The 22,214-nt window shown below is 33.1% G+C and overlaps 1 protein-coding gene and 2 long non-coding RNA genes across 3 annotated transcripts; 1 reads left to right on the forward strand and 2 right to left on the reverse strand.

The window, feature by feature from the left end:
• Positions 1-12,671: 12,671 nt before the first annotated feature.
• LOC135144446 (histone-lysine N-methyltransferase eggless-like) lies at positions 12,672-13,944 on the reverse strand. The gene is made up of 4 exons (XM_064076489.1): positions 13,763-13,944; positions 13,215-13,650; positions 12,963-13,165; positions 12,672-12,915 (listed from the first exon to the last, which is right to left on the reverse strand). Exons 1-4 carry the CDS (start codon positions 13,899-13,901, stop codon positions 12,800-12,802), a joined length of 894 nt encoding a protein of 297 aa, XP_063932559.1. The 5' UTR covers positions 13,902-13,944; the 3' UTR covers positions 12,672-12,799.
• An 828-nt stretch (positions 13,945-14,772) lies between these two features.
• On the forward strand, positions 14,773-15,496 carry LOC135144444 (uncharacterized). The gene is made up of 2 exons (XR_010283140.1): positions 14,773-15,218; positions 15,271-15,496. It is a non-coding gene; the product is annotated as an uncharacterized LOC135144444 (long non-coding RNA).
• Positions 15,048-15,971, reverse strand: LOC135144445 (uncharacterized). The gene is made up of 2 exons (XR_010283141.1): positions 15,822-15,971; positions 15,048-15,769 (listed from the first exon to the last, which is right to left on the reverse strand). It is a non-coding gene; the product is annotated as an uncharacterized LOC135144445 (long non-coding RNA).
• Between the last annotated feature and the right edge of the window lie 6,243 nt (positions 15,972-22,214).

The raw sequence follows: 22,214 nt of genomic DNA on the forward strand, positions 1-22,214 counted from the left end.
AACTGCCTGTTGCATGCATACGGTACGCATTTAACAGGCAGTTTCGCATGATTTTTATTTTTTCCTAAAATATTTCATCTCTAAAAAAAGGGATTTTAACAACAAAAGACTTTATATTACGCGTAAGAATATTCTGAGCAAGCTAAGTGTAAGTATTATGCAGTATATGTTTTGTTATTTAAAAAAAAGTATATTTCTACATTATGAATTGTGTCTGGACATGTTAAGTGGGTGCTGATGTCCTAACAGACCTACTCAGTCGGAAATTCACATCATTAGCAAACAGAAGTGGTTAAGGAAGTAAAAACAAAATTAAGTTTCACTACTTTCGCATTTAGCTTAAGTTGCCATGGATTTACGTATTTATTGGACAAACTATTTAGAGGTTTTTAATTGTGCAATGGTCCAATTCAAGCGAAAACTTAAAATTTCAGCAAAAGTCATATACTTGGAAATTAAAAACGTCATTAATTGTCATAATTTTCTCATTTTGCTGACTTTGATATTTTGATAAATTTTAACGTGTGTGTCAAACTGTTGCCGCTTGCGTACAGTACGCATTATGCAGTACATACTTAATTTTTTCGAAAACTAGCAACTCTTCTGCAGTAAATAATGTAACTGAACGTAATAATCGGTTTATTAATGTTTCAAAAGCCTAATACAAACTGCAATTTACATCTTAAACAAACAGGAGATACTAGGGAAGTAAGGGTGTAATTGATTGTAATAATTTTCGTATTTTGATGACCGACCTTGACAGCTATTTTTGGTGCCAAACTGCCTGTTGCATGCATACGGTACGCATTTAACAGGCAGTTTCGCATAATTTTTATTTTTTCCTAAAATATGTCATCTCTAAAAAAAGGGATTTTTAACAACAAAAGACTTTATGTTACTCGTAAGAATATTCTGAGCAAACTAAGTGTAAGTATTATGCTGTATATGTTTTTTTTATAAAAAAAAAAGAAAATTTCTGCTTTATGAATTGTGTCTGGACATGTTAAATGGATGCTGATGTCCTAACAGACCTACTCAGTCGGAAATTGACATCTTTAGCAAACAGAAGTGGTTAGGGAAGTAAAAACAAAATTAAGTTTCCCTACTTTCGCATTTTGCTTAAGTTGCCAGGGATTTACGTATTTATTGGACAAACTAATTGGAGATTTTTAATGGTGTAATGGTCCAATTCAAGCGAAAATTGAAAATTTCCGCAAATGTGATACACTTAGAAATTAAAAACGTCATTAATTGTTATAATTTTCGCATTTTGCTGACTAGGACATTTGGTTGATTTTAACGTGTGTGTCAAACTGTTGCTGCTTGCGTACAGTACGCATTATGCAGTACTTACTAAATTTTTTCGAAAACAAGCAAGTTTTGCAGTAAATAATGTATCTGAACGTAAAAATCGGTTTATTAATGTTTCAATAACCTAATACAAACTGCAATTTACATCTTAAACAAACAGGAGATACTAGGGAAGTAAGGGTGTAATTGATTGTAATAATTTTCGTATTTTGATGACCGACCTTGACAGGTATCTTTGGTGCCAAACTGCCTGTTACATGCATACGGTACGCATTTAACAGGCAGTTTCGCATGATTTTTATTTTTTCCTAAAATATTTCATCGTTAAAAAAAGGGATTTTTAACAACAAAAGACTTTATATTACGCGTAAGAATATTCTGAGCAAGCTAAGTGTAAGTATTATGCTGGATATGTTTTGTTATTAAAAAAAAAAGAATATTTCTGCATTATGAATTGTGTATGGACATGTTAAATGGATGCTGATGTCCTAACAGACCCACTCAGTCGGAAATTGACATCTTTAGCAAACAGAAGTGGTTAGGTAATTAAAAACAAAATTAAGTTTCACTACTTTCGCATTTTGCTTAAGTTGCCAGGGATTTACGTATTTCTTGGACTAACTAATTAGAGGTTTTTAATAGTGTAAAAGTCCAATTCAAGCGAAAACTTAAAATTTCAGCAAAAGTGATATACTTAGAAATTAAAAACGTCATTAATTGTCAAAATTTTCTCATTTTGCTGACTGTGACATTTTGATAAATTTGAGCGTGCGTGTCAAATTGTTGCTGCTTGCGTACAGTACGCATAATGCAGTACTTACTTAATTTTTTCGAAAAGAAGCAACTTCTGCAGTAAATAATGTATCTGAACGTAATAATCGGTTTATTAATATTTCAAAAGCCTAATACATACTGCAATTTACATCTTAAACAAACAGGAGATACTAGGGAAGGAAGGGTGTAATTAATTGTAATAATTTTCGTATTTTGATGACCTTGAGAGGTATCTTTGGTGCCAAACTGCCTGTTGCATGCATACGGTACGCATTTAACAGGCAGTTTCGCATGATTTTTATTTTTTCCTAAAATATTTCATCTCTAAAAAAAGGGAGTTTTAACAACAAAAACTTCTGAGCACGCTAAGTGTAAATATTATGCAGTATATGTTTTGTTATTTAAAAAAAAGTATATTTCTACATTATGAATTGTGTCTGGACATGTTAGGTGGGTGCTGATGTCCTAACAGACCTACTCAGTCGGAAATTCACATCATTAGCAAACAGAAGTGGTTAAGGAAGTAAAAACAAAATTAAGTTTCGCTACTTTCGCATTTAGTTTTAAGTTGCCATGGATTTACGTATTTATTGGACAAACTAATTAGAGGTTTTTAATGGTGTAATGGTCCAATTCAAGCGAAAACTTAAAATTTCAGCAAAAGTGATATACTTAGAAATTAAAAACGTCATTAATTGTCATAATTTTCTCATTTTGCACACTATGACATTTTGATAAATTTTAACGTGTGTGTCAAACTGTTGCCGCTTGCGTACAGTACGCATTATGCAGTACATACTTAATTTTTTGGAAAACAAGCAACTCTTCTGCAGTAAATAATGTATTTGAACGTAATAATCGGTTTATTAATGTTTCAATAGCCTAATACAAACTGTAATTTACATTTTAAACAAACAGGAGATACTAGGGAAGTAAGGGTGTAATTAATTCTAATAATTTTCGTATTTTTATGACCTTGACAGGTATCTTGGGTGCCAAACTGCCTGTTGCATGCATACGGCACGCATTTAACAGGCAGTTTCGCATGATTTTTATTTTTTCCTAAAATATTTCATGGTTAAAAAGAGGGATTTTTGACAACAAAGACCCTATATTACGCGTAAGAATATTCTGAGCAAGTTAAGTGTAAGTATTATGCAGTATATGTTTTGTTATTAAAAAAAAATATATTTCTACTTTATGAATTGTGTCTGGACATGTTAAGTGGGTGCTGATGTCCTAACAGACCTACTTAGTCGGAAATTCACATCATTAGCAAAGAGAAGTGGTTAAGGTAGTAAAAACAAAATTAAGTTTCGCCACTTTCGCATTTAGCTTAAGTTGCCATGGATTTACGTATTTATTGGACAAACTAATTAGAGGTTTTTAATGGTGGGATGGTCCAATTCAAGCGAAAACTTAAAATTTCAGCAAAAGTGATATACTTAGAAATTAAAAACGTCATTAATTGTCAAAATTTTCTCATTTTGCTGACTATGTCATTAATTGTCAAAATTTTCTCATTTTGCTGACTATGACATTTTATAAATTTTAGCGTGTGTGTCAAACTGTTGCTGCTTGCGTACAGTACGCATAATGCAGTACTTACTTAATTTTTTCGAAAACAAGCAACTTCTGCAGTAAATAATGTATCTGAACGTAATAATCGGTTTATTAATGTTTCAAAAGCCTAATACAAACTGCAATTTACATCTTAAACAAACAGGAGATACTAGGGAATGAAGGGTGTAATTAATTGTAATAATTTTCGTATTTTGATGACCTTGAGAGGTATCTTTGGTGCCAAACTGCCTGTTGCATGCATACGGTACGCATTTAACAGGCAGATTCGCATGATTTTTATTTTTTCCTAAAATATTTCATCTCTAAAAAAAGGGATTTTAACAACAAAAGACTTTATATTACCCGTAAGAATATTCTGAGCAAGCTAAGTGTAAGTATTATGCAGTATATGTTTTGTTATTTAAAAAAAAGTATATTTCTACATTATGAATTGTGTCTGGACATGTTAAGTGGGTGCTGATGTCCTAACAGACATACTCAGTCGGAAATTCACATCTTTAGCAAACAGAAGTGGTTAAGGAAGTAAAAACAAAATTAAGTTTCGCCACTTTCGTATTTAGCTTAAGTTGCCATGGATTTACGTATTTATTGGGCAAACTATTTAGAGGTTTTTAATGGTGTAATGGTCCAATTCAAGCGAAAACTTAAAATTTCAGCAAAAGTGATATACCTAGAATTTAAAAACGTCATTAATTGTCAAAATTTTCTCATTTTGCTGACTATGACATTTTATAAATTTTAGCGTGTGTGTCAAACTGTTGCTGCTTGCGTACAGTACGCATAATGCAGTACTTACTTAATTTTTTCGAAAACAAGCAACTTCTGCAGTAAATAATGTATCTGAACGTAATAATCGGTTTATTAATGTTTCAAAAGCCTAATACAAACTGCAATTTACATCTTAAACAAACAGAAGATACTAGGGAAGTAAGGGTGTAATTGATCGTAATAATTTTCGTATTTTGATGACCGACCTTGACAGGTATCTTTGGTGCTAAACTGCCTGTTGCATGCATACGGTACGCATTTAACAGGCAGTTTCGCATGATTTTTATTTTTTCCTAAAATATTTTATCTCTAAAAAAAGGGATTTTTAACAACAAAGGACTTTATATTACTCGTAAGAATATTCTGAGCAAACTAAGTGTAAGTATTATGCTGTATATGTTTTTTTATAAAAAAAAGGAAATTTCTGCATTATGAATTGTGTCTGGACATGTTAAATGGATGCTGATGTCCTAACAGACCTACTCAGTCGGAAATTGACATCTTTAGCAAACAGAAGTGGTTAGGGAATTAAAAACAAAATTAAGTTTCACTACTTTCGCATTTTGCTTAAGTTGCCAGGGATTTACGTATTTCTTGGACAAACTAATTAGAGGTTTTTAATGGTGTAAAAGTCCAATTCAAGCGAAAACTTAAAATTTCAGCAAAAGTGATATACTTAGAAATTAAAAACGTCATTAATTGTCAAAATTTTCTCATTTTGCTGACTGTGACATTTTGATAAATTTGAGCGTGTGTGTCAAATTGTTGTTACTTGCGTACAGTACGCATAATGCAGTACTTACTTAATTTTTTCGAAAAAAAGCAACTTCTGCAGTAAATAATGTATCTGAACCTAATAATCGGTTTATTAATGTTTCAAAAGCCTAATACAAACTGCAATTTACATCTTAAACAAACAGAAGATACTAGGGAAGTAAGGGTGTAATTGATTGTAATAATTTTCGTATTTTGATGACCGACCTTGACAGGTATTTTTGGTGCCAAACTGCCTGTTACATGCATACGGTACGCATTTAACAGGCAGTTTCGCATGATTTTTATTTTTTCCTAAAATATTTCATCGTTAAAAAAAGGAATTTTTAACAACAAAAGACTTTATATTACGCGTAAGAATATTCTGAGCAAGCTAAATGTAAGTATTATGCAGTATATGTTTTGTTATTTAAAAAAAAGTATAGTTCTACATTATGAATTGTGTCTGGACATGTTAAGTGGGTGCTGATGTCCTAACAGACCCACTCAGTCGGAAATTGACATCTTTAGCAAACAGAAGTGGTTAGGGAATTAAAAACAAAATTAAGTTTCACTACTTTCGCATTTTGCTTAAGTTGCCAGGGATTTACGTATTTCTTGGACAAACTAATTAGAGGTTTTTAATGGTGTAAAAGTCCAATTCAAGCGAAAACTTAAAATTTCAGCAAAAGTGATATACTTAGAAATTAAAAACGTCATTAATTGTCAAAATTTTCTCATTTTGCTGACTGTGACATTTTGATAAATTTGAGCGTGTGTGTCAAATTGTTGCTGCTTGCGTACAGTACGCATAATGCAGTACTTACTTAATTTCTTCGAAAACAAGCAACTTCTGCAGTAAATAATGTATCTGAACGTAAAAATCGATTTATTAATGTTTCAATAACCTAATACAAACTGGAGTTTACATCTTAAACAAACAGGAGATACTAGGGAAGTAAGGGTGTAATTACTTGTAATAATTTTCGCATTTTAATGACCTTGACAGGTATCTTGGGTGCCAAACTGCCTATTGCATGCATGCGGTACGCATTTAACAGGCAGTTTCGCATGATTTTTATTTTTTCCTAAAATATTTCATCGTTAAAAAAAGGGATTTTTAACAACAAAAGACTCTATATTACGCGTAAGAATATTCTGAGCAAACTAAGTGTAAGTATTTTGCAGTATATGTTTTTTTATTAAAAAAAAAAGAATATTTCTGCATTATGAATTGTGTCTGGACATCTTAAATGGATGCTGATGTCCTAACAGAACCACTCAGTCGGAAATTGACATCTTTAGCAAACAGAAGTGGTTAGGGAAGTAAAAACAAACTTGAGTTTCACTACTTTCTCAATTTGCTTAAGTTGCCAGGGATTTACGGATTTATTGGACAAACTAATTAGAGGTTTTTAATGGTGTAAAAGTCCAATTCAAGCGAAAACTTAAAATTTCAGCAAAAGTGATTTACTTAGAAATTAAAAACGTCATTAATTGTCATAATTTTCTCATTTGAATAAAATAAAATAAAATAAAAAAAAATTTTGCTGACTGTGACATTTTGATAAATTTTAGCGTCTGTGTCAAACTGTTGCTGCTTGCGTACGTACGCATAATGCAGTACTTACTTAATTTTTTCGAAAACAAGCAACTTCTGCAGTAAGTAATGTATTTGAACGTAATAATCGGTTTATTAATATTTCAATAGCCTAATACAAACTGTAATTTACATCTTAAACAAACAGGAGATACTAGGGAAGTAAAGGTGTAATTAATTGTAATAATTTTCGTATTTTGATGACCTTGACAGGTATCTTTGGTGCCAAACTGCCTGTTGCATGCATACGGTACGCATTTAACAGGCAGTTTCGCATGATTTTCATTTTTTCCTAAAATATTTCATCTCTAAAAAAAGGGATTTTTAACAACAAAAGAGTTTATATTACGCGTAAGAATATTCTGAGCAAGCTAAGTGTAAGTAATATGCAGTATATGTTTTGTTATTAAAAATAAAGTATATTTCTACATTATGAATTGTGTCTGGATATGTTAAGTGGGTGCTGATGTCCTAACAGACCTACTCAGTCGGAAATTGACATCTTTAGCAAACAGAAGTGATTAGGGAAGTAAAAACAAAATTAAGTTTCACTACTTCAGCATTTTGCTTAAGTTGCTAGGGATTTACGTATTTATAGGACAAATTAATTAGAGGTTTTTAATGGTGTAATTGTCCAATTCAAACGAAAATTTAAAATTTCAGCAAGAGTGACATACTTGGAATCTAAAAACGTCATTAATTGTCATAATTTTCGCATTTTGCTGACTATGATATTTTGATAGATTTTAACGTGTGTGTCAAAAATGGTTAGAATATTGCTGCTTGCGTGCAGTACGCAATATGCAGTACTTACTTAATTTTTTCGAAAACAAGCAACTTCTGCAGTAAATAATGTATCTGAACGAAATAATCGGTTTATTAATGTTTCAAAAGCCTAATAAAAACTGGAGTTTACATCTTAAACAAACAGGAGATACTAGGGAAGTAAGGGTGTAATTAATTGTAATTATTTTCGTATTTTGATGACCTTGACAGGTATTTTGGGTGCCAAACTGCCTGTTGCATGCATACGGTACGTATTTAACAGGCAGTTTCGCATGATTTTTATATTTTCCTAAAATAATTCATCTTTAAAAAAAGGGATTTTTAACAACAAAAGATTTTATATTACGCGTGAGAATATTCTGAGCAAGCTAAGTGTAAGTGTTATGCAGTCTATGTTTTGTTATTAAAAAAAAAGAATATTTCTACATTATGAATTGTGTCTGGACATGTTAAGTGGGTGCTGATGTCCTAACAGACCTACTCAGTCGGAAATTGACATCTTTAGCAAACAGAAGTGGTTTGGGAAGTAAAAACAAAATTAAGTTTCACCACTTTCGCATTTTGCTTAAGTTGCCAGGGATTTACGTATTTATTGGACAAACTAATTAGAGGTTTTTAATGGTGTAAGGGTCCAATTCAAACGAAAACAGAAAATTTCAGCAAAAGTGATATACTTAGAAATTAAAAACGTCATTTATTGTCATAATTTTCGCATTTTGCTGACCATGATATTTTGATAGATTTTAACGTGTGTGTCAAACTGTTGCCGCTTGCGTACCATACGCATACTGCAGTACTTACTTAATTTTTTCGAAAACAAGCAACTTCTGCAGTAAGTAATGTATTTGAACGTAATAATCTGTTTATTAATGTTTCAATAGCCTAATACAAACTGTAATTTACATCTTAAACAAACAGGAGATACTAGGGAAGTAAGGGTAAAATTAATTGTAATAATTTTCGTATTTTGATGACCTTGACAGTTATCTTGGGTGCCAAACTGCCTGTTGCATGCATACGGTACGCATTTAACAGGCAGTTTCGCATGATTTTTATTTTTTCCTAAAATATTTCATCGTTAAAAAAAGGAATTTTTAACAACAAAAGACTTTATATTACGCGGAAGAATATTTTGAGCAAGCTAAGTGTAAGTATTATGCTGTATATGTTTTGTTATTAAAAAAATAGTATATTTCTACATTATGAATTGTGTCTGGACATGTTAAGTGGGTGCTGATGTCCTAACAAACCCACTCAGTCGGAAATTGACATCTTTAGCAAACAGAAGTGATTAGGGAAGTAAAAACAAAATTAAGTTTCATTACTTTCGCATTTTGCTTAAGTTGCCAGGGATTTACGTATTTATTGGACAAACTAATTAGAGGTTTTTAATGGTGTAAAAGTCCAATTCAAGCGAAAACTTAAAATTTCAGCAAAAGTGATATACTTAGGGTGGGTTTTTCCAAAATGTAGTTAACCTCTGGTTTCGTAACTTTTAGTTAACTTTAACTCCAAGTTAACTAGCAGTTAATTTTGAATGCGTTTTTCCAACAAATTTGTAAATCTGGTTAGAAAACTAACAGTTAACTATGATTTATATTTGGTATCTATGGCAACGTTTCACAAATCTGTTGTTTATTGTGATAAATGTCATTCAAATTCTTCTGGTGTGATTATTTTGTACAAAAATGAGTAACACAGAGAAAACAAAGCGGTGTTCTAACTTTACGAAAGAAGAGGAAAGGATTTTGAGGCAATTGGTTCATAAAAATAGAAATATAATTGAATGCAAAAAAAGTGGCCAGGTAACATGGGAGCAGAAGGCAAATTCCTGTCGTACCATTGCAGATGAATTCAATTCCACTGTTGGGGGCAATTTAAAGGGGTCCAAATTTTAAAATGCAAATACGCCAATTTAAAAAAAAAGTTGCAAACGTTTATCTTTGTAAGAATTCTGTTAGAGCCTCTGGCGGGGACCTGTTTCAACCCTCCCCACCCGTAAGGGTGGGAGCCAGAGCCACCCCCACCTTGAAACACAGGGTAGCATTCATTCTTAATTCTTAACTCATTCGTACACATTCAATTCTCAATTCTCAATTCGTAACTAACATTCAACTATCTCGACCGCACGGTCATATACTATTCCATTCTTATTATTCTTATTTATCTAACACTTGTCACTAGCAATATATTTATCTTACTGTTCGCTGGTCTTTATTCATTTATACAAACTTCGACAAATTCTTTTCTATCCCATTTTTCAAAATGGTTTATACGTTCCCTTAAAATTCTTTGTTTTCGTACAGGCACCTCCTCATCGTCGCTATAAACGTTAATATCGATGAAATCCATCATTTTACTGATGACTGTTTTATAAAATCAAACGTCAAAATATGAAACTATTAGTTAACTGATACTTTGAGTTCTGGTTAAATGAAATTAGAAGTTAACTTTAAACTGTTAGTTAACGAAAATGGAAAAACACTGCAGGCCTAGTTAACTGTGAGTTAGGTTAAACCGTAAGTTAACTAGAGATGGAAAAACCCACCCTTAGAAATTAAAAACGTCATTAATTGTCATAATTTTCTCATTTTGCTGACTATGACATTTTGATAAATTTTAGCGTGTGTGTCAAACTGTTGCTGCTTGCGTACAGTACGCATAATGCAGTACTTACTGAATTTTTTCGAAAACAAGCAACTTCTGCAGTAAGTAATGTATTTGAACGTAATAATCGGTTTATTAATGTTTCAATAGCCTAATACAAACTGTAATTTACATCTTAAACAAACAGGAGATACTAGGGAAGTTAGGGTGTAATTAATTGGAATAATTTTCGTATTTTGATGACGTTGACAGGTATCTTTGGTGCTAAACTGCCTGTTGCATGCATACGGTACGTATTTAACATGCAGTTTCGCATGTTTTTTTTTCCTATAATATTTCATCATCAAAAAAAGGGATTTTTAACAACAAAAGGCTTCATATTACGCATAAGAATATTCTGAGCAAGTTAAATGTAAGTAGTCTGCAGTATGTGTTTAAAAAAAAAAGTATATTTCCACTTTATGAATTGTGTCTGGACATGTTAAGTGGGTGCTGATGTCCTAACAGACCCACTCAGGCGGAAATTGACATCTTTAGCAAACAGAAGTGATTAGGGAAGTAAAAACAAAATTAAGTTTCACTACTTTAGCATTTTGCTTAAATTGCCAGGGATTTACGTATTTATTGGACAAACTAATTAGAGGTTTTTAATGGTGTAATGGACCAATTCAAGCGAAAATTTAAAATTTCAGCAAGAGTGGCATACTTGGAAACTAAAAACGTCATTAATTGTCATAATTTTCGCATTTTGCTGACACTGTCAGGTAAATAAGTTTGTGCCAAAATGCCTGTTGCATGCATGCGGTACGTATTTAACAGGCAGTTTCGCATGATTTGTATTTTTCCACAAAACTGTAAATCTAAAAAAAGCGGTTTTCTCTACTTTTACGTTTTCTCTACCTTCCGTGACACCTACAGTACGAAGGTGTCCCGTTTCTGTCTGTCTGGCCGTCTGTCTGTACATCTGTCTGCGGTCCCGGATTTTTATGAATTATGATACAGATAATCTACGAGCCACCGATTGTTGTCAAATTTTGTATTTAAATTAGGAATATCTTGTAGGTAATATTAATTCCCGCTTGAATTGGGCTATTGGAACATCGAAAACCATTAGCACACCCAGATACAATCTATCCCATAGAAATTCCTAGTTTTTTAAGCAAATACAGTATAATCAGCGTGCTTAGAATATTCTTATGAGTAACATAGAGTGTTTTGTTCTTAAAAATCACTTCCTTTTTGATTTAAAATTTTGGGGGAAAATAAATGTCATGCGAAACTCCCTGTTAAATGCGTACCGAACGCATACAACAGGTAGTTTGGCACACACTTTAGTCCCGGTCACTGTTAGCAAAATGCGAAATAAAGACAACAAATAATGCCTTTACTTCCCTAGTATTTTCTATTTGTTAAAGGTTTCAATTTCCGCTTGACTTGGGCTATTGGAACATCTAAAACCACTTTGAATTTCCAGATACAAACAATTGTGTCGAAATGTTTTATTTTTTAAAAAAGTAATTCTAGGGGTGACGTACTTAGAATATTCTTATACGTAACACAAATCCTTTTGTGTTACGTATAAGAATGCCAAAGTGCCTTTTAAATATAATTAAATTTTGTTTGGCCATCTATCGTCGAGGGGCTGAACTATGCCGTATTTTCCTTATGTGCGAAACTGACTAATTTATGCGTTTGATCTACTACAGTGTTGCCATAGTGTGCCGACCGTGCCAAAGTTCCGGGATTATATACATATATACCTGTATGTACCACTTCGTAAGAATGTGCAAAGTTCACAACAAACTTCGCAGAAGTGGTGGTGTAAGAATTTTCATATTAATGAGTATCCACAAACATACCATAAACAGTTGTGTTCTTTCAAGGTGAGTTTCCGGTAACTCACATCACTTAATGATTGTTGAAGAGGCTGGAATACAGGGGAGATGTGTTGTGGAAGTTTGTTTAAAAGAACACCTTTGCAAATTTTTCATTTCAAATAAAATAGTGTTTCACAGTTGGTTCTTGCACTCGTATCGAAATAATCTGTAGTAAATAGTTTCCGAAACACACTTTGGAATTATATTGGTGTGGGATTTATACAATTCCCAAATTGACGTCTCACAGAGCCAAACAAATACATATGTCAAACAATACTGATTTAGTTGCAGCAACCTTTTAGTGAAAATTGTAAATAAATTGTATTCTGTGAAAACTATTAAAAATAATAAGCAAAATATTCATGTTCCTGAGGTTGTTTTTTATTTTTTTGTGAGTGATTTAAAAATATTAAGAGTGAAATAAAAATTTTGCAATTCACTTGTGGATAACAACTTATTTGTCAGACTTGTTAAGGATTTAATAAACGCAGTTTAAAACGTCAAAATTGAATAAAAATGTTTTGCTTGAATATATTAATAATTTATAAGAAAGAAAAAAGTGGCCAATGTCACTAGTACATGCCACCCATTTTTATTTTTGTGTACCCGTTCCGCAAATATTGCTGAAGTTTCGTTACTGATCTACTGTGGTGATAACAGAGTGTCTCCTGGCGATGTACTAATTTTAATCGTAATAACACAAATAAAATAAATTATTTATTAAAAATAGAACAAACTGTCAACAACCTCTAAAACTTGCAAGACCTTTATAAAGTGTCACACACTTACAATATTTAGAAAACCACACGTACAAGATAGAAACGTCAACTTTTATAACGACGCCATGTTGGTATTCTGAAAAGTGTCATAAAAAAACGTGTTAGTCATACCACGTAACTTACCATTGGGTCTCATTTCGTACACGACCAAATCACCCTTTTCGAAGTCCGTTATTGCTTGATATAACCCGTGTAAAAAGTACCTCACGATGTGCTTATTTTCCTCAGGTACGTCGTCCCAAGCCCTCGGACTTTGATAACACAGAAGCCACACTTCATCCGGCTTCACGTAAGCCCAGTCGCCGTCGTCGAAAACCACCAAATATCTACAACCAATCGCGACATTACACGCGCCGAGTCGTTACTTTGACAGACCTTTGTAGGTTCTGGTTGGTTGGAAATTCCATAACCACGCCCTTTTCGTGCTTGCGTCGTCCTCGTGACAGTTCGCCGGTGGTCGATAGTTGTTTTTTCAAAGCCACGACACGGCTGCCAACCTCTAGGACTCGGGTGGGCGGTTCAGGGTAGGCTATGTTTTTTTTGGTGGTTATTATGTCGTTGAAGGTTTGGTTGTCGGCGAGGTGGACGACGTCTTCGCCGACGTGGATAAGTTTGGCTTTTACCCACTTTTTGTTGTTTTTGTTGGGGGTGAGGTAGGTTTCCATGAGTTCGAATTTGGGGGGTTTGGGGTCCAGGGTGCTGCCGAACGGGAACATGGATTCGACAGCAGACTCGGTTTTTAGGGAGTTGAGGGCTAGGGGTAAGGGTTTGGGCATGGGTCGTAGGGGAGCAATGTGTTCCACTTGGAGGTCTAAGCAAGTAGTTCAAGTTGAACAAATACAAATTAGTAAATGGTAGTGCCGTTTTCACGCTTGAAAAACCCGTGTGTAACTGTAAAATATTTCTGCGCATGTGCTACTTACCCGGGCACTGAATTAGTTTTTTCAGCAGGTCTAGCGTCTCCCGGTGGTCACGCCTGTGGTATTCTATTGTCTTAGGTGGAGACCAATGCCACTTTTTGGTGGTTTCGTTGAAGCTCAAATTTCTTTCTTCAGGGTCCATTATCTGATTCTTAGTAACAGCAACAAAAAAAATTGACGGAAGAAATGTGACTTTCGGAACATTGACAAACAAGGTGTGTTGATTTTTTGTTTTTATAATGGTGTCGTTGCTTTGGTAACGGGTGCCATTGTAACTATGATTATTTTTCAATCAAGGATTAACTTGAAAAGTAACTAAATTCCAGGTTATGTTTGTTTTTTGTGCATTAAGTTTTCGAAACTTAAGGTGTTGCGTTTATTGAATGTCTATACTGCTAGGAAACAATCAGTTGAAAGAAAAAATAACAAATTGGAAAATTTATTTCTGATTTATACAGGGTCATTATAAAATACTGTAGTCAACTCACCTATGAAAAACGTTTAAGGGCTTTGTCATGAATTACACCTTGGAAAGTCGATTGGAGTTGAACAGAATAAATCATCTGGTCTGTTTTGCAAAGAAGCAATAATTTTTCAAATAATGAAATCCAAAAAGTGAGGTTAAGTTTGTCGAAACCAATGAACACGGTAATTATTTAAAAAATTACATTTTTATAGGTACCCTGAAGGTAAAAATTGTGAAAAATCACGTAATGGACAATGGCAGAGCAAGTCTTATAACAGTTAACGAACACTATGAGTACCTAATGAGTTTTTGCAGTAAATAATTTTGCCAAAGTTGTGATCCCGCGAAAGTTCTGTTTGTAAATTGTAAGGAATCGTCAAAATATTGGTGCAGACATGGTTTGTGACCGGTGCTTTTCTCTTGAAAAAACACAACTGAAAGCCTTGATCTTCATCCCTATAATAGGTGAAAACTGCTATGTCCAAACATTACCTTCAGCTTTGCAGTTTCTAGATATCTGAAACATGCCAGATCTGTATAACAGGAATGTCAAAGAGGTTCTACCCAAAACACGCCCACATGGCCATCCTAATATCAAGATTTTTCAAAATTTCTATAACAAAAAAGATGAAAAAACCAATAAAATTTCAGGAGCATAGTGTTAAGAGTTCTGTAGATGATTATGAGATCTCTTGAAACAACAGAATGTTTAATAAAGATTTTTAACTTTCCTAATAGTAAAATTACAATTATTACTAAACAGTAAGTTGAAGTAAGTTTTAAATTAAGAAAATGCAACTAACACCGAAAGAAAAATGAAAGTTACTGAAAATAAAAAACTTTATTGCAGTACCTACATACACTTTCTACATCTAATTTTGTTTATTGATCACATTCATTTACTTGAAAAAGTATCAGGCCTATGAATCGTCGTCTGGAAACAGCTAACCACACACCAACCTTCATTGCGTGTGATGGTGTTTCTTCAAAAGCGTGAGTATTTTCTATACACCAAATTCTGAAGTTCTGTCAGTTGACATAATAGCCTAACAGATGAAACCAGGCTTCATCAGAAAAGAACGACAAATCGAGAATCCCGTTATCGTCCATATCAGCTTGAAACCAACTACAATACCCAACGCGGCAAGGAAAATCAGCTGGTTGCAGCTCCTGAACCAACAAAATCTTGTATGGATGCATATGTAACTTCTCTTTTACGATTTTCTGACATGGGCTGTATGGTACTCCGGACAGTAAAGATTTTTGACAAAGCTTTATTCGGACTTTGTTCCATTCTCATCCTTAAATCTTCAACAACGTCTTCACTAACTTGAGGTCTCCCCGTCGGTTTTCACTTAGAAATGCTACCAGTGTCGTTAAATCTGGCCATAATTCGCCATATAGCGTCTTCAAAGATTCTTCATCAATGACAACAGAACATTTCACTAGATACTCGTTTTTAGACGCCTCCACAGAGTACACTCCATCCCCATCCTCATTTAACACCCCATTACGGTAATAGGCATGATGATTGCGCCAAAGAACTAAAAAAATCATTTGTAACACTAACCATAGTTATTCCTCTCTGTTCATTACCTGAGATTATTCCACAATGATCTGTAGTTTTGATAAAAACTGTTTTTTGAGACACTTATTAAAGTTCTAACAATGGGGAAGACAGCAAAAATGAAAACAAGACAAGTCAATTAACGCACAAAGTGAGGGAAAACGTACCAGTACAAACGAAAAAATTATTGACATCTGACAGAATTAATAATGTCTGTGCTAATCAGCGTTGCCACGCCGTTTTACTTACTATCGGTAGATTTCTTGGATAATTTTCGGTAAATTTCGGCATTTTTTCGGTAGATCGGTTTTTTGTGATAGAAAAGGTATTACACATAAATAATAGGTACGTTTTTTTTTTATCATATATGAAGAAGGTAGAAATATTTTGTTATTAAAAAGAAACAAATAAAAAACAAATATTAACATAGATCATTTAAAAAAATATATCTATGAGTAAGCATGCTAAAGGTAGTAGGAACATTTTGTTAAAAATAAAAACACAATGAAACTATAATATTCCCCTTAATTATTGCCTCAGGTGCTGAACTGTTTCGGGGATATACTGAATTTTGTCTAACTAATTAAAAAAAAATCCCCTTTTAATTATAACGCGCTTAAAAAGAATAGATATTTGGCGCTATCTGTAAAAATGTATAGTGGTTACGCTGGTGCGTAATAGAGGGAACTAAACAAATCCGCAGAACTAAATCTATACTGAAAAAAATATTAAGAAATAAAATTATATAAAAAAAATTATTGAAAATTTATAAATACATTAAAAATAAATTCTTGAAATATCGTAGACTTTTCGGTAGACAGAGCCCAAAATCGGTAGATCTACCGAAAATTCGGTAGAAGTGGCAACACTGGTGCTAATGTCAACTAATGTGGCGCTAAAAATAAAAATTCCAATATTAGTGTAATCCTTTCCACAAAACTGAAAAAGGCGGCACAAAATGTCACCAAAATCATGGCCTTCTTCGACTACAATATTTTATAATGACCCTGTATAAGATATACAAAAGAGGCGTTCTTACCTCCATATCCGTATATGAGTGGGTACTCGTAGTTTGTTGTTACCTCCAACAGCGTTGTCAAGTTTATACACAAGCTATCCTCTTTTACGTATATAGCTATTTCACACCAAATTAGATATCTTGATTTCGTGCGATCATTCAAAGAAAGTGTTTAATTATATTGCTGAATTTTTTGGATATTTTTGGTAAAAATTGCAAAATGATTCCATTTTTTTTATAGGAATAGCAAGACATCATCCTAGATATGCATAAAAAAGTCGATCGAAGGTTATTTCGACAGAACTTTCCTCGCCTCTGAAGTACAATCAACTCCAGCTTTTTTGAAAATTATTTGATTTTGCGAATTTTACTTTTTACTTTCCAAACGTAAGGACGTATTGTAAACGGGTCCGTCGGCTGAGTCTCTACTTATACGTTTTCTCGACATTTTATAACCCATAGAGTACGAAAAAATGGATCTCCCGTTTCGGTGTGTGTGTCTGTCGGCCGTCCGTGACGATTTTTGTTAGACGATTATCTGTCTAACAAAAATCGTCACGGAGGAGAAATAGGTTTAAACTGTGTAAAATAATATAGTCCTACACGTACAGTTTATGAATCCGTGTTGAGTTTTTACCCGAAACGAGCAGATTTATGGAAGAAAAATCAAAATTATATAACAATTGTGTGTTGCAAGTTAAAACTTACATTGTAAAATATACAATTTTAATTTTTTTTTTTCCAAAAATCTTGATGTTCAGCGTGAAAACGCAGTACGAATTCATACATCACAAGTGCAGGAATATCGTATTTTATAAAATTAAAAAAATACTATTGTAAATTTTGGATCATCCCATTGGTGGGGGGATGATTAATCAACTTTTGGTCAGCGTTTTGCAATATACACGATATTCTTAACATAAGTATAAAATTTGATAACAATTGGTGCGGTAATTTCGAAGATTATCAGTCTAATAAAAATTGACACAGACGTTGGAGAGTCAGGCGTCAGAGAGACGGAACCGGGAGACCAAATTTTTCGTACTCTAGACGTCATGAAACGTCAAGAAAACATGCAAGTAGCAAGTTGCTATATAGACTCGATTACTATACTTGTGACTGTATTATAAGTGAAAGTAATTCGAAGTCCTGGAATTTAAGACTAGACTTTTCAAACTGTATGCTACTGTTGCTAAAAACTCACATTTCATCACTCGCAGGCTGTAAACCAACCTGAATTCTAATTCTAAGGCGATTTTGACATGTTTCGAACGCTATTACTGACAGAAACGTCTTATAATTTTTGTAATTGTAATTGTAATCGAGTCCGTCGACCGACTCTCTACTTTTACGTTTTTTCGAGCTTTCATGACCCCTACAGTAGGAAGAAATAGGTCTCCTGTTTCCGTGTGTCTGGCTGTCCGTTTGGCTGCCGTTCCAAATTTTTATTAGACAGATAATCTCCGAAAGTACTGGGACAATTGTTGTCAAATTTTGTATTTATATTAGGAACGTCATGTAGATGGTATAACGCTAACCGAAATTTGCCTAATCATCCTCACCAATAACGTGATGATATCATTTCACAATTGTACATAGTAAATGGGTTTTAAATTGTATAAAATAACATGTAGTTTATGAAGCCGTGTTGAGTTTTTATCGAAACGTCCAGATTTTTGGGAAAAGAATCAAAATTATAAAGCAACATTTTGCAATTTAATTTTGAATCTGCAAACCGGAATGCTTTGAAATCTTGCAGACGTTATAAAGTTATGATAATCATGATAAATTTTTAATCAAAATTATTTACTTATCCCCTCCAAAAGATTGATGACGTCAGCTCAAAATGTTGCCGAATAAATCCTTTCGGAAAAATCCAAAATATGATGAGTCTATATTTGGGAACAACAGTTGCTCCAAAAACACGTAATATACCTGAATACATGTGATATTTATATAAATTTCTGTACAAATCCTATCCTTCCTCTTATCCTATCTTTCGTCTACCTGCCCTATTGTCCAACTTTCTCTTTCAGTTTCTAGAATTTTCTAAACGCTTTCTTTAAGTTCTTCCACCTCTCCAAAACCGAACCTACGTGTCGACAATTTTTAAACACCATTCCTTTTTCTTCCTCGAGCTCTCAACCCGTAAGCATCTAATAAAAATCTGAAAACCGTGACCGTCCCTATTTCTTATTAAAATCCCCACCGATACACACAATTCCATTCATATTTTTTAGGCTTACTTACTGTTCATCAACTCCAAAAAATTTATGACGTCATCTCAAAATTTTGCTGAATAAATCCTATCTAAAATGATCAATCTATAATTGTAATTTATCACTGCATTCATATTTTTTAGCTTTGCTTATAGAGGGTGACTCCAAAAAATTAATGAATCAGTCAATTTATTTTATTGAATAAATCAAGAATAGCAAAACTGAATATTTTGAAATCTTGCAGCCGTTTTCAAGTTATTGAAGCATGGTAAATTGTTGATCAAAATATATCTGTTTAGGTCCCCCAAAAAACTGATGACGACATCTCAAAATTTTGTAGAAGAAATTCCACCCAAAATGTGCAAATATGTTCTTATTTGTGGTCGATCATTGGACTCATATTTTTTAGATTTTCTAAAACAGGGGACTCAAAAAATTAATGAATGTGTCAAATTTATTTTATTGATTAAATCAGGAACGACTCACTCCATTTTCCCAGAAAATTTTGGGAATACAATACTGTTATTTTTAGTATTTTACACTGCATCAATCCAAGTTGATATACGTGTATTTGTAAAAATGACGTCATCACAAAACGTTGCTTTTAGCAACAGTAGCAACTTAAATTCGAATTTGAAGACGATGTAAGCAACAATAGCTACTCGAATTCTAATTTCAAAACGATTTTGAGACGATTCAAACACCATTAGTGACAGAATGTTCAACACATAGAACTTTTATAAACACCTAATGACGTAAGTGAAAGAATTCGAAGATGCTGAAATTTTAAATACAATAATCAGGGCTAAAGGAGGAAATCGAGCTTGGAATGTCCTACATAAAAAAAGAATAAGAAAAAAGAAGGGCTCGGACTGTGTCCAGAATGGAGGGCCATATATCGAAAATCTTGTGTGGTTACTATAAACTGGCATCAAATCGGCTCTTTTCAGAACCAATAGTAATTTCGACAAATAAAGTAACAGTAAATTGGTACTGGTCAATATTTTGGAGAAGAATGTGCACTCTGCACTAATGTTGGTTAGTGGTTACACAAAAACCTAAATTCTGCGATCCCATATTACATACGACTGCAACAACTGTATAATCACAAATAAATGTTTCAATTTAAAGCTGGTTAGATGGTTGCTAATCTTATTATTACTGATACAATGCCTCAACAGAGTGAAAACTCCAATTACACTAGTTTACAAGGTTTTATATCCAAAGACAAAAATAGTTGAATCTGAAGGATTTGGGTTCAGGAAAATCAAATCTGAAAGCAGAAAAAATCCATCACGTCAGGTTTTTGAGATATTTATATAAACATATCCCGTATTTCTCTTCTTTTATACAACTCTTGTTATTTTTTTGTTTTTAAATATATATGAACATATAGTTCTTTTAGCAAATTTGTTTCATTTTACAAGATCATCTACGTCAATAAATAACATGAGTATCAATTTTTCAAGCTACTAGATTGTCATCAATATTTTATTTAAAATTTTTCAAGTATTGATTTTAGAATAATTGGTTGCTTTTGATTTCTCTACGGGACGTGATAATAAAAATGTGGGCTTGGTCTCACAAAGATCTTTTAAAAGGATATAAATTTGCTCAAAGAAATACAGGTTTATCTTTAAAAATAAAGTAGTTACAGGGGTTGTATCAAATAAAAGCAACACCTAGTATATATTATAAACATTATGACTGAAAATTAAAAATGATTAACACTAGCGTTTCTTTTATTGGCAGTACTGTCAGTTTTCCTTATAATAGACCAACAGTAACACATTTTCGTCCCAAAATCCTTGATACCTTCTTTTTAAGCATATTTGAACAGGTCTTCCCGCTTTAGGTACTATAATTTTACCACAAACGTAACAAAACTGATTTGCACTTACTTTGCACGATTTCGAAGACATGTTTTATGCCACAGTGTTAACATGAATCAATTTAACCTAACGTGAAGGTAAAAGCAAAGTTCATTATTTTGTATTTTTGAAAAAACCTGACGTGATAAGGATTAGTATCCATTTTTGGATTTGTTATCAGTAAGTAATTTAGAAGTAAAAAATATTTTTTTTATTTTTGGATATGAAAAAAAGTTTAAATTTGTAAATTAATGTCATTCTTAGGCAAGGAGCATAAATATTAACAAGAAAGAGTGGAGTGAAATTAGCAAGTTTAAAATCTTAAGCACATAAACGAAACACAATGAATGCTAGACAACTTGATGGAATGTGCTGTACTGATGAGATCAAACAAGATAGAAACTGCAGGCTACAGTTTTCCAACACGTTGTCTAGTCTTCGGGGTGATTGCAAATTAATGTATTTTAAATTTGGCGCTAATTTGATTCCTTTGGACGTAACAGTCGATACCATGTTTCCTTCTACCATGCGTTGGACATATGTATGACGGCGATGTTGCCAAGTTTCAGAGGTCAGAACGTACAGTTTATATGCCGGAGGTAACAACATACTAGCAGTGTATAAAGGTAAGCGACGCCAGCGCCAACGGTCTACAGCTAAACTAAAATAAAAAGTTGCGACTATGGGATGCACGTTATGACCTCCAGACGAAAATTGAAAATCAAGCTCCTAGCGCCCGCTGGATGATTAATAAATTATTTACAAGGCAAAACGTTTCTACCTCCGAAACCGGAGGTCAGAACGTTGTAGATGAGGTGACAACGTACTATTAGCACAGTAGATCAGTAACGAAACTTCAGCAATATTTGCGGAACGGGTGTGACCTTGGGAGCCCGTTCCCGGGAAACACGAAGATTCAAATATTTCGTAGCATTCGTATGTGATTCATATAATACTAATAATTGTACACAAAAATAAAAATGGTTGGCATGTACTAGTGACATTGGTCATTTTTTTCTTTTCTATAAATTATTAATATATTCAAGCAAAACATTTTTATTCAATTTTGACGTTTTAAACTGCGTTTATTAAAACCTTAACAAGTTTGACAAATAAGTTGTTATCCACAAGTGAATTGCAAAATTTTTAATTCACTCTTAATATTTTTAAATCACTCACAAAAAAATAAAAAACAACTTCAGGAACATAAACATTTTGCTTATTATTTTTAATAGTTTTCACAGAATACAATTTGTTTACAATTTTCACTAAAAGGTTGCTGCAACTAAATCAGTATTGTTTGACATATTTCTT

The sequence above is a fragment of the Zophobas morio genome, unplaced genomic scaffold (genome assembly GCF_036711695.1).
Source record: "Zophobas morio isolate AGI-343-1 ecotype UQ-CSIRO unplaced genomic scaffold, CSIRO_AGI_Zmor_V1 ptg000100l, whole genome shotgun sequence".
Lineage (NCBI taxonomy): Eukaryota > Metazoa > Arthropoda > Insecta > Coleoptera > Tenebrionidae > Zophobas > Zophobas morio.

Coding starts and splice junctions, on each gene's coding strand:
- LOC135144446 (XM_064076489.1), bottom strand. CDS start 13,901: ATGGACCCTGAAGAAAGAAATTTGAGCTTCAACGAAACCACCAAAAAG. Junction 13,651..13,762: donor AAAACTAATTCAGTGCCCGG/GTAAGTAGCACA, acceptor CTACTTGCTTAG/ACCTCCAAGTGGAACACATT. Junction 13,166..13,214: donor ACCAACCAGAACCTACAAAG/GTCTGTCAAAGT, acceptor GATTGGTTGTAG/ATATTTGGTGGTTTTCGACG.